This window comes from Calidris pugnax, unplaced genomic scaffold (genome assembly GCF_001431845.1).
Source record: "Calidris pugnax isolate Ruff unplaced genomic scaffold, ASM143184v1 scaffold91, whole genome shotgun sequence".
Classification (NCBI taxonomy): Eukaryota; Metazoa; Chordata; class Aves; order Charadriiformes; family Scolopacidae; genus Calidris; species Calidris pugnax.
In genome coordinates this window covers 2,858,704-2,875,907 of record NW_015090898.1, presented here as the reverse complement: position 1 = coordinate 2,875,907, position 17,204 = coordinate 2,858,704, and the positions used below count along the sequence as shown (strand labels likewise).

Genomic DNA, 17,204 nt, shown 5'->3' with positions numbered 1-17,204 from the left:
CTCAAAAGCCATCCTTGCACTTTTACCCCACCTCCCACAAACGTCTGAGATCTGCACGTTCACAAGCAGTACTCAGCAGAATTGCATTTCTGCAGTAAAATAGAGGCTTTTAGGCAAAGGCTCTTTCCCCCAAGCGTGGTGACCAGAGAGGTTCATCCTGACTATGGACCTGGGCAATGTGCGCTGGGTGACCCTGCACAGGCAGGGCTTGGGCTGGGTGGTTTCCAGAGGTCTTGTCCTCTGAAGTGGGGTGGCATTCATGCTTTTTGTATGCATGTACATGGCTTTTCTTATGTTGGCAAGCTTTTATGCGGGCAAGTTTTTACATTTTTTTTTGCCTTCTTGGTCTCTGTCGTTACTTTCCGACAAAGGACCATTGTGTATTTTATGCACTGTCTATTCCAGATACAGCTTGGAGGATCCCCTAGATTTCCAGGCTATCATAATGGTGTGCTTCTTTCTTTCCTTTTTAAAAAATCCCCATTTCTCATCCCTTCAGGTTCATGCGATCTGCTGCCAGTGACGCTCTGGGGGAAGCTGAGACTTGGTGGCATTTTCTTCACATTGCGTGAAGAGCGGTTTTGAGGCAATGGCATTTGCCCTCTCAGCAGCCCCATCGCCGATGACTAACAGTTCCTGATGGGTGAAGCATAAAAAGTGGACTGATTTTTTTTTAATTTTTTTTCAAGAATTTTTTTTTTTGCTGGCAAGGCATGACGTCAGATTATTTCACTTCTGGAAACCTGCTTTCTAGCACCCTTGTCGGACTTTGCAATGTGATTCATATCGATCTCAACAGGTAAATCCCAAATGACTCTTTGGAAATTTAACCCATGTCATCGTTTTGTCTTGTAATATCTAAGTGGCCAGAAATAGGTTACTAATCGTGAATAAAAGACGTTATTGTGACCTCTAATATGACATAGAGAGAACCTTACATAAGAAGTTCTTAGCAGGTCCAGAACTTCCATTTGATCTAAATCAAGCTGGCATCATCGCCCAAAGGCATCAAGTAATGGGGACTTCCTCCCATCTGTAGATTGTGTGTTTTGGTGATTAGATTAACTGAGAGATACATCCACTTTTTTAATTGCACACATAGAACTCCCAATATGTGGAAGTCTGCTGTGAACTATAGGGCTGACAGAGAATAACACCCTTATTTAATACCCAACCCTGGGGTTGCAGGGTGCTCTCTGCCAACCCAGGAGACTGAGCTGTGGTTTTTTTTCCCAATTTGCTCATACTTTGCCATTTCAAGGCACTCCACACAGAGTGTGCAGAGTCGGGGTGAGGTCGCTGCTGCAGCAATGCCCTCTTGTCACTGGGTCTTCCAAGGAGGCCATCGTCACGGTGTCAGGCCCTCTGCCAGGTGAACGATGCTGTCCTCCTCCATGCGAGGCTGTTTCCTGCTCCACAGGGGAGCAGTTACAGAGGTGTTATTTCAGAAGAAAAGAGAAGAGAAGTAATAAGCTGTTGGCAGGGATTTTCCAATGCTCACAGCGATGTCTTGTTTCTGTCCTTATAGAAGCCGATGAGGTCTTGGCACTGGACCACGTCCTCCAAGGGAGAAGGATGAACGAGGCTTCCTCAGGCTAATTTGTTTGCAGGAAAGTTAAGGAGGTAAAAGTATGCAAAAAAAACCCTGAATATATGGTCCATTTTGACTTATCCGAATATCTCTTGCACTGCCTTTCTTTTTCTTTTTGAGTATCCTACAGATAGAATTTTGAGTAACTCCTGCCTTGAACAGATCATTTCACAAGTGCTGTTTTCATGAGTTTCTTTTTTCTAGTTTTGGTATTATTGGGGCGCGCGGATCTTCTGGAGAACTTTGTCTGTGCCATGATTTCGCATCAACCCTCCGGCCAATAATACAAATACAAACTATTTATAGTTATGAACGGTCATAAGACAGAAACTAGTTATCATGGTTTGAGAAATCAGATAATGCAAACCAGCTGCTCGGAAGCGTAACGTGACCGTCGGGGTGAATTACGGTGGCAACTTCACTCACTTTCCACAGCAGCACCAGGCCCTCGGCCAGAAGCCAACCATCGGGCTGGCTCACTCACGCCGTGGAGTTTTGGGGTGTTTTTTCTGCAGGGTGATAGGGCAGGGGGGGTTGAGAAATCCTGGGGTTTTTAATTTTCCACCTCCCCAACACGCAGATAAGCACGTGCGGTGGCCGGGGGGGCTGTCCCTGCTGTGGCTGGGGGTGCTGCAGCATCCCCACTGCTGCCGGGGGATTTCCCTCGCGCCCCCGCTGCGGTTTTCGGCTCGAAAATCATTGGTGTGATAACGCCTGGCCCCCCCGGGACCCCCTCCCAGCCCCTCTGTATGGGTTGAACCCCGGCTCTGAGCCGGAGCGTTACTCAACCAGAAAAGAAAGGGTGATGGTCGTGTGAGGCTGCAACTCAAACCTGCCGTTTCGGGGGCAAAAGGAACAGGTTTCACCATGTGGATTCCCAGAATAATCAGCCCAGAGGCTGCTGCTGACACTGCTGCCCTTTCAGTGAAAAATGCGATGAAATAGAATTGCTAGAAGTTTTGTTTTGGTTTCTTGTTTTTGTTGGGTTTTTTTGTTTTGTTTTGTTTTTGTTGGTTTTTTTTTTCCTATTGAATTTGTTTTCTGATTAACAGCCCCAGCGCAGGGCGTACACCCAGCTGTGCTGCGGGAAGAAAGAGGTAGAATAATGTTAGCTTGACCTCACCTATGTGTTTTGTTTTGTTTTTGTTGGGTTTTTTTTTCCTATTGAATTTGCTTTCTCGTTAACAGCCCCAGCGCAGGGTGCACACCCAGCTGTGCTGCGGGAAGGAAGGGGTAGAATAATCTTAGCTTGACCTCATCTATGCGAGCAGAGGTTTTTGGACTGAAAAAAATGACCCATCAGATGTGCTTTTTAGAGGTTTCAGAGAGTTTTAAATATTTTGTGTATAATTTTTTACCTCCGTGTGTTCAGATCCCCTTCTGTTTTCTCTCGTTTTTTGGTTTTTGGTTTGCTTTGGTTTGTTTGTTCTTTTCAGAGAGAGCAGGTAACGCAGCCTGGCTGTCTGTCCAGCCAGGTACCTTAATTACAGAGACTTGACAAAAAGTGTGAACTTGTGTTATGAAAGCGGTAGAGTTCAGCAATTGAGAAGCTATTGCTGAAATCTCATTGCTCCCAGGGGTACGGCCTCCTTCCCTCCAGGGAACTGGGGTGTCTGCTGCACTTCTGCTCAGCATTGGTCTCACTTGGGCTTCTTAGGCAATTTGCCTGGGATTTACTTTTTCATGGAAATCCGAGGAAAGTTTACTTCAGTAACGGGAACAGGCGCTGAAGTCCCTTTTTGGTTGTTGCTCTCCATGTAGGTTTTGAGGGCTGTGACTAGGAAGTGGAAGATGAATCTGAATGGTGGAAAACCCCTCTGGCTGAAAATGGTGTTTAAAAAAAGAAGAAAAAAAAAAAAAAAAGAAGAAGAAAAAAGATCTGAAACGAACTCCCTCTGTCAGCTGCCTCCTGCTGTCGGGAAGGGAGGGATGGGCAGTCCATCACCGCTCCTTGGAAGAGCCTGGCAGCCCCTTTGCTGCGAATATCAAGTCCAATGTAAGAGCCACAACCCTTGCAATGCCCACGGCTTATATTTATGGATAAAAGGGTTTTTTCTGGTCACGTTGTGCAACAGGGAAATGCTAGTCTTCACGTTTCCGCCAAGCTGAGAGGACAGTAGCAGAGGGGTGGGGGGTGATGCCCAGGATGGGTCATGTCCCATGGCCAAGCTGGGGCTCCCCGTGTGTGCCAGGGTCAGGCAGAGCCCTACGGGGAGGGTGAGAACAGGATAATTAACCTGGGAAAATTAACCTTTCCTCATAGCATGGTTTTCCAAGAACTTACACCTAGAAGGAAGTGGTGGCTGGGATGGATGGTGAAGGAGGGGGCTCTCCAAGCTCTGAGGATGGTGCAAGGCTCAGGGTGGGACAAACCCTTTGGTGCTTTGGGGACATGCAGGTCTCAGTACGGACCTTGCAAATAGGGGTTGTGTCCTCAGGGGCTGGTGCAGCCCCAGGGCAGCCAGCACCATGGCTCCTGCTCATCTTGGGGCCGAAACCTCACCCATGGGGGGTCTGGAGCTGTGCAGGGACTTGGTGCAGTGCGTGTTCTCAGTGGCTATGGCTCTGCCTACGCACCTTCTGGAGAGCATCTTCAACTGAACGAGAGGCAGGGCTCTCCCCTTCCATCTCCTCAAGCCACCCTGCAGTGCTCAAAGGAGAAACCATCCCCATCAGTCCAGGGATGACAGTGCTCTTACCCTGCAGGTACAACTCAGGGCTTTCACCTCCTAAACCCTCCTCTGGTGCCCTGATGGTTTTGCTCCCTGGGACATTTGCTTGGGACACTGTTTGCACTGCCTGAGCTCTGTGTTGGTCCTCATTAGTGGAGCCTTAGCTTCGCTCGTTAGCCCACCTTTCTGCCTGAACCAGGGGAATGGCTGTGCAGCTCCAATGCACGACTGCCAGCCTGGATTAAATCATTTATACAAGCAGGAGGTGGGAAAACAGCACAGTAGACTTTCTGATGCGGGCTTGACCACTTGTCCATGCTGCCAGGGCATTTGGGGCCAATTTTCCTGGGTTTTCTCATTTCCACAGGATGTGTGTTAGCAAATAAGGTGGGAAGCAGGGAAGGCAAGTGGCTGGGACTTGCCAGCAGAGCTCTTTTTGTTGTCCTTACCCCTGTCTCCCTCTGCCCTGGGGCTGGGGCTGGAGCAGAGCTCCCATCCCTGCCTGGGCTCACACACAGCCAGCACCAACGAAACCAGCCTTGGCCCCTCACGGTTGTGAAATTGAGACTGATTCAAGTCCCGAGTTAATAAGCACTAAAGGCAATATTAGCCCAGCCAAAACCGAAACCCGTGTTTAAGAGCTGGGTTATGTACAGAATCTACAGCGAATTTACTGAAACATAAGTTTCAGTTTTGGTGAAAGCTAAATCTACGAGCACTCTGACTGCCTATTGGAGTGATTCATTTGCTCCCCCGATAATTCAAAAATTGAGCTGATAGCAGCGAGCACTCAGTTTCTCCTCTATTAGGCATCATTTATAGCCTGCACCGTCAGCACATTTCACCCTCCTGGGCAAACCCAGGCGTTGGATGGGGCAGCTCGGTCGCCTGCTCAAATCCCAGGCCAAGCCCAGTGGTCTAAAAAATGCCCTGCGTGACTTTGGCTGTCATATGAGTTTTTAGTTCTTCCAAAAATAAGGACGGGAGGAACAGGGGAGCTGGCTGACGGGTACATGCATTTCAGCAAACCATGGTCGGGCATCTGCCAGTGGCAGTGGCAGAGTGTGATGGGTGTTTCTCTTCTCTCCTGAGTGTTACTGTGATTATTTGAAAAGCCAGGCCATTCAAAGCTCTGTCTGAAGCTTTGGAGGAGGAATTGGGGGCAGCTTGATATTTCAGCAAGAAACAGCCCCTCTGCCTCACAGGGACCTCACTCGCAGCGCCTCATGTACGTGAAAGTCTTTGGTCTGCTCCTGCTTACCTGGGGGTGCAGATAATTACCCCTGATAACTCTGCATGCATGATATTGATCTATTATGTGTGATCATTAGGTAGATAGGATGAGGGTAACGGTTTTAAACTGAAAGACAGGAGGTTGAGATTAGATATTGGGAAGAACTTGTTTGGTGTGAGGGTGGTGAGAGCCTGGCCCGGGTTGCCCAGAGAAGCTGTGGCTGCCCCATCCCTGGAGGGGTTCAAGGCCAGGTTGGAGGGGGCTTGGAGCAACCTGGTGTAGTGGGAGATGTCCCCACCCAGGGCAGAGGGTGGCACAGGGGGGGCTTTAAGATCCCTTCCAACCCAAACCATTCTGTGGTTCTCTGATTAATTTTCATTTTAAATCCCTTTGTGCTGCAGACAGTGTCTGATAACCAATGCCATTTTCTGTGACTGTTTATTTGAATTTTCAAGGTAAAGAATTTCAGCTTTGGTTTTCTTAACATTAATGAGATTTTTCTAAAAAAAAAAAAAGAGCCCACTGCTGGGGAACAGCACCCCAAAACTGCCTGCACAAGCTCTTCTGTGAGCCATGGCAACATCCATGGACTTCAGCTGGGGATCCCTGGGCTCACTATGGAAAATCCCAATCCTTGGAATGAGCCATTTTCTTCAATTTTTGGCTAATTTTATTTTTGTCTCCTCTTTGATTCTCTGTCTTATGTCTCTTTTAGACTGCCCATCCTCCAAGGTGCAAACTTGCTCTGTCAACAGCGTAACCCAGTCTCCACAGGAACCCCCCCAGGACTGCAGCAACAAGGGAAGCACCAGGATGGCTGGTAACGTGAATTATGGTTGTAAAATTATAAGAGAGAAAAAAAAAAAAAGGTTAAAATTAGAAGCAAGCCCAGTAAACAACTTTAAATTCTGTGGGGAAGATGTGCATGGGGGCTTCTTGTGGGTTTTGAAAGTGGAAGTTTGATTTGCTTAGAGCAATTTTTCATATTCACTGATCACACCTCTCTCTCTCAGAAAGACCTTTCAAGAAAGTTTCGTTTCTCTGTGAAATGTTGGTCCTGTCAGCAGCACGCAGCCTCGCCGGCCAGCAAAGGGGCTGCTCGGGCAGCTCCACATCTCTCCTGCGCTTCAGCATTTTCGATACATTGGCATTACGTTTGTTTGGAGAAGCCCAATTGCTAATATGTCAGATGCCCACATCAAAAAGCTTCTGAAACCACCTGGAAACTGAAAAAGTCTCATTCATTAAGCCTGTGTTTCGTCTTGTTGGCAGATTTGAGTCTTTGAAATACATGCACCTTTGGAGAGCGATGCAAAGCTCACCGTGGGCATTGGGCTTTACATGGTTCTCTCCTGAGCGTTTCTACCCATCTTCAATGCAAGGCAGGGCTTTTCAGGTGATTATACCTCAATTTTTGCTGAAATACCCACCTTCGGGGAGGCAGGGGGGGAGAAGAAAAAAAGAAACCATTGAAATTCCTGCTCTGTGTGGGAAATCTTGCTGAAATGATCCCAGAAGAGTGACCCGTAACCAAGCAGTGGGCAGCTCAACCTTTGGGATAACTCCTGAGCGGTTGCAGTTTTGGGGTGAAGCTTTCCCAAGGGCAATTTCATTCTCCAGCCAGTTCCTGAATTAAGCAGGAAAGGGTTGAATTCCCCTGGGCTGGTCCCTGTCATCACACACAGCTCCTGCACTTGCTGGATTTTGAGGACAACATCACTTTGGCTGGATTCACCAGAGGAACCCCCGGGCACAAAGGTGGTTTCTGAAACCCAAGTGCTGGACAGTTGAAGAAAACCTCACAGGAGCTGCTCTTTAGCTGTGTTATTAAAATGTAAAGACCAGAAATATGCATTTCCCTTTGGGGAAGATGCCATTTGTGATAACCAAAATATGAGTTCACGTTTATCAAAGCAGGGGAAGCAAGTATCTAACCTTCAACACCCCCAACCCTGGTGACTAAATTAATGGTTTTCTGCAGAACAGATATGTCAGTGTACGAGATCCTCCACTACGCTTTTCCCCTTCCACAAAGGTGAATCTTAGAGGAGGAAGGAAAGAAAGAAATTTAAAAAAAAGCATTCTCTTTTGCATTTTTCTTTACCCTCTTTGGGTGAAATCCTGGCTTGGTGGCAGCACTGCCATTGGTGAGTCACGCAGATGAGTGTCGCATCTGCTCCGTGAAGGTGGTGACGGTGTCATTTTCTGTGACGTGCAACCCTGCGCAGCCGGGAGCCAACGATGACCTGGGCAAGGTGAGCCTGGGGCCACCCATAGCAACGGGATGATGCTCCCAGGGGAGGTGACACTGTCCCCTTTCTCATGGGACATACACCTGGAGACATCCTGGGCTGGGCTGGAGTAAAAGGAAATGACAGAAACAGCTCCGGAGGGGACAGTCATGGGTGATGTCCTAAATGGGGGTGATTCAGACATTGTCTCGGGGTTGGGGACACTCTCCCAGGCTCTCCCAAAGTCATTCAGCCCCTCAGTGCTGGGCAAGGAGCTTCTCTACCCACAAGGCGAGGTCCTAAAGTTGCCGAGAGCCCCGTGTGCCACGAGCTACTTGGGAAGAGATCATGGAAAACAGCTTGAATTTCACTCCCAAGGCTTTGGACATCTCTTGATCTTGGCTGAGTAAAAGTTGCATTTCCTTAAGATAAGCCGTGCTTAGCCTGTTGCTCACTAAAAGGCAGTGCTCAGTGTTTGACTTTCAGAATTATTCAAGTGGTTATGGTTAGAAACGTGACTGAGAAGAGGGCACACAATGTACCACACCTATCAGCCAATAAGTCCTTGCAGAGTTTTTTTCTGAGTCATTTGATGAGTTTACCGAGAAAAACAATTTTTTTTCACTTTTGTCAGCAGCATTTCAGAGCTGGGGCCCTGCTCATTAACTGGCCCCTGGTTTCTGTTGATAATGAGCCGTGCTAATTAGGAGGTAGAAGAGCAGGAGGTTTTCGGAGGCTGGGAGATGGCTCTGGCAGCCACGGAGCACATTTCCATTGCGAAGGACAAAGCGTGTCAGTGCAGAAGCTGATGGAAAGAGTGAGACAGGGGGGTGACACCTATCGGGGTGCTGGTGTGGATCCCTGGGTTTCAAGGTTCAGCACTTGTTTCAAGTGAGACAGGGGGGTGACACCTATCGGGGTCCTGGTGTGGATCCCTGGGCTTCAAGGGGACCGGGCCAGATCAGCACTTGTTCAAACGAGATTTGAAATGGGCTCTGGATCAGAGGGCCAGGTGGTTGCTGGGCAATTAAACCTGATTTTTAAGGTGCTGAGAACTACTCAGAGCTGCAGCAAAGCACCACTGCTGCAGCCCATCTTCCCATTAACGCCAGGCTCTCTGGATCAGAGGGCCAGGTGGTTGCTGGGCAATTAAACCTGATTTTTAAGGTGCTGAGAACTACTCAGAGCTGCAGCAAAGCACCACTGCTGCAGCCCATCTTCCCATTAACATCAGCCAAGGATTAGGGTAGGGCTGCCTGGCAATTTACACCACTGCAGGTGTGTAAGAAATCACTCCAGTGCATAAAAACCACATGGAAACATTTTCTTCTGCCTGTGGAAACTGAATTACGTTCCTTTGGCAGGGATTTTGCTGAGCTACAGTATTACCAAGAGAGATCAAATACACTATAAGCGTTTTTGTTTCAGGTAGATGTGTTGGTTTTTGCAGATCTTTTTCCTGAAGGAAGAGTTCCTGAGTTCAGTTATCATCAACTTCTCTCTTCTTAAAATTACTGGAGGCATGTCTGTCATTCACGTTGTCTTGGTCTGGGGATCTGTGTGCAAACCATTATCAGCCTCATATCTGAAATGCTGGTGTACCTAAAGCTGCTCTGAAATATGAGTAATGACAAAGAATGGCAAACCAAGAATGGTCTGTAAAGTATTATCAGATCTTCCTTATATCATGAAACTACATTGAAAAAACATTATTGAAACTGGTACCTTATCGCTCTGAAATGCTTTACTGGAAACCCAGTGTTAATGTGTGCCTGTGGTCAGTCCTTGGCTGCATGGCTCCTCCAGAACAGAACAGCTTGGTTGTGTTTTGTTTTTTTTTTAGGATAAAACAAAAAGTTTTGGCTGTTTGAAATGAACGAATTTGGGTCAGCAGTGGCTCACACCAAGCAGGACTGAGATAACTCAGGGCAGGACTCTCCGGCACCGGTGTGGAGCTGCAGCTGAGTTTCCCCGCCGTACCCAGCCGCCGGTGAGTAGGTGTCTCGTCTCTGGTCACGCTCTGGGGCTCACCAGGAACCTCTGCTCTGTTAGTCATTTCGACAAGCCATTTGTCTGCAGCAGGCTGGTGCTTTCTGCTGGCATTGCATTGTTTCCGTCGCTGGTGCAGTGATGCCCGCCCAGCGCGGTGGTGGGGATGTGACCGTGGCCGTCTGCTCGGCAGGATGAGGCCAAGCATCATCCCGACAACGATGGGAGCTGCCGAGAGTCAGAGTGGTCCAAGAGGCTGTTCCGAGGTCTGTTTTCCAGCCTGTTCTCTTCAACTGGCCCTTTTTGTGCCTTTCCGAGCTGAATGCCTGCAGATGTGAGATGCTCAGGGGCTGTGCTGCTCATCACGCACTCTGTACAAACGATTTCTCAGGAAAGCTAATGATGCACGGGGCTTAGTTTTTAATTCCCTAGCGTGCTGGCAGCTGGCAAACAACCCTCTCCATTGCGTTTGCTTGGTATTTGGGCCAAAACTGCTTCTCGTGAGCCCTGTTATAACGTGCCTACTGTAAAATCCCCAGGGAGGAGCCCTTCCCCGTTAGCTGGGAGCTGCCTGGCTGGGTTCCTGGGGGAAGGACCACTTCCCCACTCCCAACTCGCTTCCCAGCGCTGCCCTACGCGAAAGGATTAATTATTCTGGGAGAGCCTGAGGGAGTCAGTTCCCATTTTACTATCTGAGCTCATCTGCATTGTCATGCTGCTGGGTTTCAGAAATCCCTATTCCTCTTGTTCCTCTTCCTTCCCAGAGCACACAAGAAGTGGCGTGCTGGTTTCTATGGAGGATGTTTCCCTGTTGCTCCAGCTGGCAGGTCGCCGGGGGCCTCCCTTAAGCTGCCCGGGGAAAGCCAAGCCTGGGTGATGTGCTTCCATCAGGACTCCATCCAACGCACGCCAACGTCTCCCTGCTGATGCCATCCCATCTGTTCTGAAAAACAAGGGTTTCCAGACCTCCCATGGGTCCAACGATTGGGGTAATCAATTGTCATCATTGCACATGTTGCTTTTAATTTTTAAAGCTCTGGATTGTCTTCCCATCTCTGACATGGTTATTCCTTTCCTTTGCCCCTGCAGTGAGGGTCATGCTATTGCCTCTGCTTTTCAAGGGTTGGTGACAGGACAGTGAGTCCAAGGGATGCCCATCCAGGGCCAGACCCCAGACCTCGATAATCTGACAAATCCCTCTGGTTCCCCTTTCACCCCGGCATCTTTCCTCCATCATCCTGGCTGCCAATTTTTAACCCGTGACTGTTTCTTGCCTGCTGGCATTTGGCTGACCTGTCTTGAGCGTCACTTCAGTTACGAAAAGGGGAAAAAAAAAAAAAAAGAAAGAAAACTGTTCTTCTCATATACAATTTACATAATTAAGTAAGAGCTCATTAGCTCTTCCCTTGTTTCCTCACCAAGGGTGTGCACCAGGCTCCCTGGGAACGCCGCCGGTGCCGCTTCCTCTGCTCCAAGGGAAATTTTTGCTGCAATTGCAGGCAGCAGCTGGGAATTGGGCAGAGATTACCAGCCTCGTGCTGCTGAGGATCCTTCCAACAACTCAGCAAGGGCAAATGCAACCTGCTGCGGATTTGGACCTGCCCGTTGGCTGTTTTACAGTTCACGGGGTTGAGGGAAGCACGTTTGGTGCATTCGGTGCACTTTCAGCTGGATGCAATGCTACGACTAGCCTGGGCACACAGTCTATTTGCCTAGTCCTCCCCTGGTGACGGAAATAGGCTCAAGATTGAGCTTGGTTATCAATAAATTACTCACCCAGCAAAACTTTATAGAACAGCCCTGGCCCACAGGCAGTGGCACACGAGATACACCTGCATTGCAACAGGCACAGGCTCAGGCTGCTGCTCTCACCCAGAGCATCGTGGCTGCTCCAGAGGTTGGCTGTGGGATTAGAGGGGTGTCTTTGCCACCTCCATGTCATCAAATTCCACCCAACCTTCCCTACTGGGTACAAGTCATCCAAGAAGATTGTTTAACTGCTCTATTTTGTTTGTTGGCTAGACTGAGCTGTCTCCAGAGGGATTACCAAAACAACCAAACTAGCCTTGGAGCCCACAGCATGGGGAACCAGCCTGGGGTTTGCACCAGTGCCACCACATTCATGTGACAGCGTGGCCCAGCTGGCAAACCCTGGTTCCCCAAGGAGAGTCTGGGTCTGAAAGGTTGGTGTGAGAACATGCCTGGTCTGCTCGAAGACCTTGGCTGTATCAGTTTTGCTCAGCAGCTAATTTTGGCAGAGTAATCATAGACTTTGCAGTCAAAGTCTTTGCTGGTGGGTAAAACTTCCCTTCTGCCCCTGGGCTGGTGGACTTCTAAAGGTCTGGGTGAAATTTCTGTCCTTCTGCAGGGTGGGAGCTTTGGGCTGTGCATAATCATCACCTAAGTCACCTGTGCTCCTGAAAACCAAGTGACTTCTTCTGGCACTGAGGTGGGTGCTGCGTCCCAAAACCTTCTCGTTCCTGGGCATCTCAGATCTCCAAATACCAGGGATGTGACAATGGAGATAATTGTCCACCCACCTGAGGAGCCAGACTGAGAGTAGGGTCCCCCATATCCAGCGGGCAAAGGTCCCGAGTGCCAGGACACTGATGGAGAAAGGTCTTGCCAACTTTCTGAGTCACACACCTTTTACTGGCACCCCCCGTCCCATTGCCAGCAACCTTCCCACCATGGGGGGTTTGGACCACTGGCATCCTTGGGGGAAGGTGATGCCACTCGGCTTCCTGCATCCCAACACCTCCAAGGGAGTCGGGAACAGCCCCTCTCCGGGGGGGGCTTGGCAACATGGCTCCACGTAACCCCCCCGATGGTCCCTCCTTTTGCTCGTGTCCTTCTTCCCGAACGCGAAATGATGCAGCGATGCCAAGATTTCCCGCCTCCGTGGGAGAGGGAAACACCTGTGGGTGAGAGAGCTGGTCCCTTTCACTAGCTCATTAATTCAGCAAATTACAAAGGGAAATACGTGCTGGGAAAAGCAAGAAAAATCCCAAAAGTTAATCCAAGAGTTATTTCCTCCCGATACCTGGATAAAAGCGTGTTCTTCGGAGCTCTTCAGGTCAGACGTCGACAAGACAGGTGAACCCACATCAAAGAGCAAGGTAAAATACTGACTTTATCCTTCTGCTCTGTACACTCCTGCATATTTCCTTGTATTCCTGTAATGTATCTCTAAAAGGACTTTTTCCATTAATAACCTTAGTTTTCAGTGCTAACAAAAAGTGTGTTTGAAGTATGTTCTTTCTGAAGAAAAGCATTTTCTTTTGTGATCGGACTTTGAGATCTTCTGCTTTCAGTGACAGTTACCTCCTGCTGCCTCCGAGTCAGTAGACTTTTAAAAATTTAATTTAACTGTATTTATTTTTCTGCTGAAAGTTTTTCAGAAGGACTTTATCTATTTGCCTGCAGTCTTTTACTAGTATATTTTTCTTTATTTTTCTTTTTACTTCTTTTGGGACCTTCTGTTAAATATTGGTTTGTATTTGAGTTTTTTTCTCTTGCCCATGAGGAGTCAAGAAGAAATGGGTAAGAGATACTAATCAGTGTGGGGTGTCTTTAATACAAGTGGACAGATACAAGTTCTACATAAAATACTTATATTTTCATAAGAATTATAATTGTATTATTTAGGAAAGACAGTGAGGCAATATTGTATTCCTTGAACAGGTCTTCCAGGCAGCAGCATGAAGGGATCCCACTTGTTCCTCTGCCTCCTCTCTGTGTCCTGCTGCTTGAATTTGATGCCGACAACGGGGAACAAAATCTTCCACTTTGGACCCTGCAGGGTTTCAATGAGTGTGACTGAGATCAGGTCTGGTTTCACCGCAATTAAAGCCAACATCGTAAGTATTGTTGCTGTGGGCTCTTATGGAGCTGGGGAAGCTCCTCAGTGGACTTCTCCTGAAGGTCCTCTGGAGGTCTATCACCATCTCTATCTCCTCCCATTCAGCAAGCCAGAGACACCATCAGGACCCTGAGCATCTTGTCTCATCCCCATTCTCTGCACAAGGTTAAGGTAGGTGTCCTTACCCTCTCTCCAGTTTGAATAATTTTGACCAGGTGGGGTCCTAACAGCAGGCAGGAGGTGCACCACCTCGGGGCCTTTGGGGAAGTCATTCAATACCATGACTTTTAAGTTCCTGTGAAACACAGAAGCTGGCAGACAGCGCAGGTCAGGGAGGATAAAGTGATGTGGATCACGTAGGCGAGAACAGGTGGGTGACCCACTGCCGGTTCCTGCACTGGGATTTCACCCTGACTCTCTTTCCAGAAATGGTGGGCAGAGGCATTTACCTTTTTCGTTGTTGCATGTGATGCTCCAGTTGCAGGAGCTTTAGCTGCGGTTCCTCACCGCCTTGGTCGGTGGAGACACAGCGAGGTGAATCAGGATCTGGGTAGAAAGATATTAGAGAATCCAAAAGCAGGTGAATGTGATCTTGGGAGGTGAAAAACATTATAAATAAGGATTTTGTGGCTCTCTTACACTCTAAGGCTCTAGATGTGGGCCACATCTTCAGGTCTCAGCATCTAACACCCAGCTACAAAGTCAGCTAATTATTTTGTTGGCTCAGTGAGACTTGCTGAGGATGGATGTCTTGGAAAATCAGTCTGAAGTAGCTTCCTATATATCTTATCAGTTTACATCAAGCACCACTGTAAAAGCTTTGTATGAGTCAAAACATCCTGCTGTGCCCGGCTACCGTGCTTGGTGTTAGAGGTGGTTTATTCTAGAGGAGGGCAAAAAAGCTGGTGACAACTGTTTTAAAGCCCTTTGGAAGACCTTTTAAAAATGAAATTCATTCCTTAAGCCGTTAGATAGATGCTGCATCACCCATCAGCTCTTCAACTTCTACGTGGACAAAGTCTTCAAACACTGCAAGACGGAGGATTCGTTCGTCAACCGAAAGATCAGCAGCATCGCCAACTCCTTCCTCAGCGTGAAGAGGAAACTCGGGCAATGTGTAAGTCTTGGGTATTGCTACAGCTCCGTTCCATCTGTTAGTAATTGGTGTATAAATAAACCTATGTGCTTTATAAAGTCACAAAATCCTTATTTATAAAAATACTTTTAACAAGATTACCAAGAAGCATGATGTGAAGAGTGAGTGTGTCGGCTGAGAAATTTTTATACTTGCCACTCATCAGCCACCTCCCACGGTAGTTCTCAAGAATGATATTTATCCTGTCCCTCTGTCGTTCAAAGTCAACTCAAGTCTGATGTAAGACCTGCAGCCTTTTCCAGAGTTTAAGGACTCAGTCTCTACAGTAATTTCCAGCATAATTAGAAACTGATCTTTTATTTTTAAAAATGAATGCCCCAAACTAATGAATTCTATCTTTTTTTTTCTTTTAGCATGAGCAGAATAAGTGCATAATTAGAAACTGATCTTTTATTTTTAAAAATGAATGCCCCAAACTAATGAATTCTATCTTTTTTTTTTTTTTTCTTTTAGAATGAGCAGAATAAGTGTCTGTGTGGAGAGGAATCTGCTGAGAAATTTAAGCAAATACTTGCAAACTACGAAGGGGTAAGTTGATGACTACGTCTAGTAATTAATGCAGATATTCAGATTCTCTTTACATTCGGCTGTAGTTGCTATCTTTGCCTACAACTTATTCCTTTATATCATTTCAGCTGAATGTCACATCTGCAGCGATTAAATCCCTAGGGGAGCTGGACATCCTACTAGACTGGATAGAGAAATCTGGTTAGAGAGCAGAAGGTGCTAACGACCCACCAACGACCGGGGTTAACGAAGCTGTTGGGCCAATGCACACACCAGCGGTGAACGGGCAAATAATGTACTGTATCAGTGCAGTTCCTCACTGATTGCAGCTCTGGTCGATCAAACACTGAGTGTTTTCCTGGCCAGGTCCACATACATCTCTTGCATTAAAGATGGAAATACCGAGTTTGATCAAATCAGCGTAGCACCCCCTTAGCTGACTTCTGTCAAAGGATGCTCTCCAAGGGAAAGTCTAAAAGGGTTCCTCTTACTAGCAGGCATAAGCTGTGATCATTTAATAAAAGTATTGTTTAAATTATAAAATTTTTGTATGGGGAATATACATTCCTGAGTTCTGAGTGCCTGCTGGAACAGCTCTGGTGTAGAGGAGTTGATGCTCATAAATCTGGGCTCAGTCCTACGTGACGGCGGCTGCTGATTGCTCTGCCTGAAACAAGGTGCACAAGGTGAGAAATGCTTCCAAGAATAGCTCCTAGCAGGTATGTCAGGCCTTAGAAACCTGTGTTTCCTTTTGAGATGGTATTTTCTGCCTTATCAGTAAAAGAAAACCTTCTGTGCAAGATATGTGGTTGCTGAATAGAAAAAGGTTCTTGTATGTACTCTGTAATTTACTGACACTCGCTAGTAAGCTTTGTGGAAATTGCAATTACTGTAAATAAACCCCACTTGAAACTGTGCTGAGTCTGTTTGTCAAAATTCTGAGGAATTATATATTTCTTGTTGGCGAAACTTTCTGAACTTATCATGGTGCCCTTTCATAGCAGATATTGTCACTCCCAGTAAGGCTGGTGTCCCAGAGGTGATGCATCATTCCTGCCATACCAGAGAGACCAGAGTTTAGACCTGAATGGTGCTAAATTACCCCCACTTGCCCACAAGACCCTTTTTATTGTGCATAATGTGTAGCTCTGGTCTGTTTTCACCTGTTTTGGGCTCCTTTAGCCGCCAGTGGCTGCACATACATTGTTGGTACCCACTGGTTCTGCACGCTGCAATTATATTATCCACTGTGTTTTCATACAAAGTGTTAATACACATAGTGCTGCAGCATCTGTTAACGGCAGAGGACTAAGGTAAATGGATCAAGACCACCCAGGTCATCTCTCCAAGCAGCCAGGAGGTGTTTTATACAGCTGGTGCCAGGGCCCAGGTAAATGCTTGGGGAGCAGCTGGATGTTTATGTCCCTGGTAACACTCTAGTCCTAATATTTCAAGTGATAAAGCCTTACTGCTGCATTGACTAGGCATGAGGCTTGAGTCAGACTGGAGGGTAGATCTCCGACAGGGTAGATTTTGGTTTGAGAATCAGCTAAGCTGAGCAAGGTGTACCAAAACTCCTGCCAGCTATGGTGGCACGAGAACAACCAGGACACTGCATGTTCTCCCCCATCTCTGAGCAGCTCTTATTGCTGTTAGGGTCGAGTTGTTGCTTCTAGGACTTGCACAAACCTATTCTCAGCACCTCTGTTCCCTTGGGACAGGTCAATGCTCTCCAGCTCTCCCTTTCCTGCCCATGGGCACGGACAACCTTCAGCAGCTGGGATGGATGGAGAGGGGGCTGTTCCACACTTGAACAACTTCTAATGATGCTACAGAGGTGACACGGGGAAGGCTTTAGCTGCAGAAGAGGCTCTTTAGTAGGATTTTGCTATTATGGAATAAGGTCCTTGTGTCCTCAAGGAGAACCTAGTTATTGCTTTGGTTTCATCCCCATCACAGAAG

The 17,204-nt window shown here is 47.5% G+C and overlaps 1 protein-coding gene across 2 annotated transcripts; it reads left to right on the top strand.

Moving 5' to 3' along the window:
- The first annotated feature begins 3,498 nt into the window (after nucleotides 1-3,498).
- Nucleotides 3,499-16,136, top strand: LOC106891748 (interleukin-20-like). Of its 2 annotated transcripts, XM_014948471.1 has the most exons (10): nucleotides 3,499-3,587; nucleotides 6,213-6,317; nucleotides 9,572-9,718; nucleotides 10,482-10,706; nucleotides 10,807-12,836; nucleotides 13,402-13,577; nucleotides 13,685-13,750; nucleotides 14,544-14,696; nucleotides 15,189-15,263; nucleotides 15,371-16,136. In XM_014948471.1, the coding sequence occupies exons 6-10, from the start codon at nucleotides 13,419-13,421 to the stop codon at nucleotides 15,446-15,448; spliced, it is 531 nt and encodes a 176-aa protein (XP_014803957.1). In that variant the 5' UTR covers nucleotides 3,499-3,587; nucleotides 6,213-6,317; nucleotides 9,572-9,718; nucleotides 10,482-10,706; nucleotides 10,807-12,836; nucleotides 13,402-13,418; the 3' UTR covers nucleotides 15,449-16,136. The 2 variants fall into 2 exon arrangements, with proteins under 2 accessions (XP_014803957.1, XP_014803959.1); XM_014948473.1 differs by having other exon boundaries at nucleotides 10,482-12,836.
- Nucleotides 16,137-17,204: the final 1,068 nt, after the last annotated feature.

Excerpts from the sequence above, each read along its gene's own strand:
- LOC106891748 (XM_014948471.1), top strand. The coding sequence starts at position 13,419 with ATGAAGGGATCCCACTTGTTCCTCTGCCTCCTCTCTGTGTCCTGCTGC. Across the intron at positions 13,751-14,543 it reads ATTCTCTGCACAAGGTTAAG|CCGTTAGATAGATGCTGCAT; the intron begins GTAGGTGTCCTT and ends TCATTCCTTAAG. Across the intron at positions 15,264-15,370 it reads TACTTGCAAACTACGAAGGG|CTGAATGTCACATCTGCAGC; the intron begins GTAAGTTGATGA and ends ATATCATTTCAG.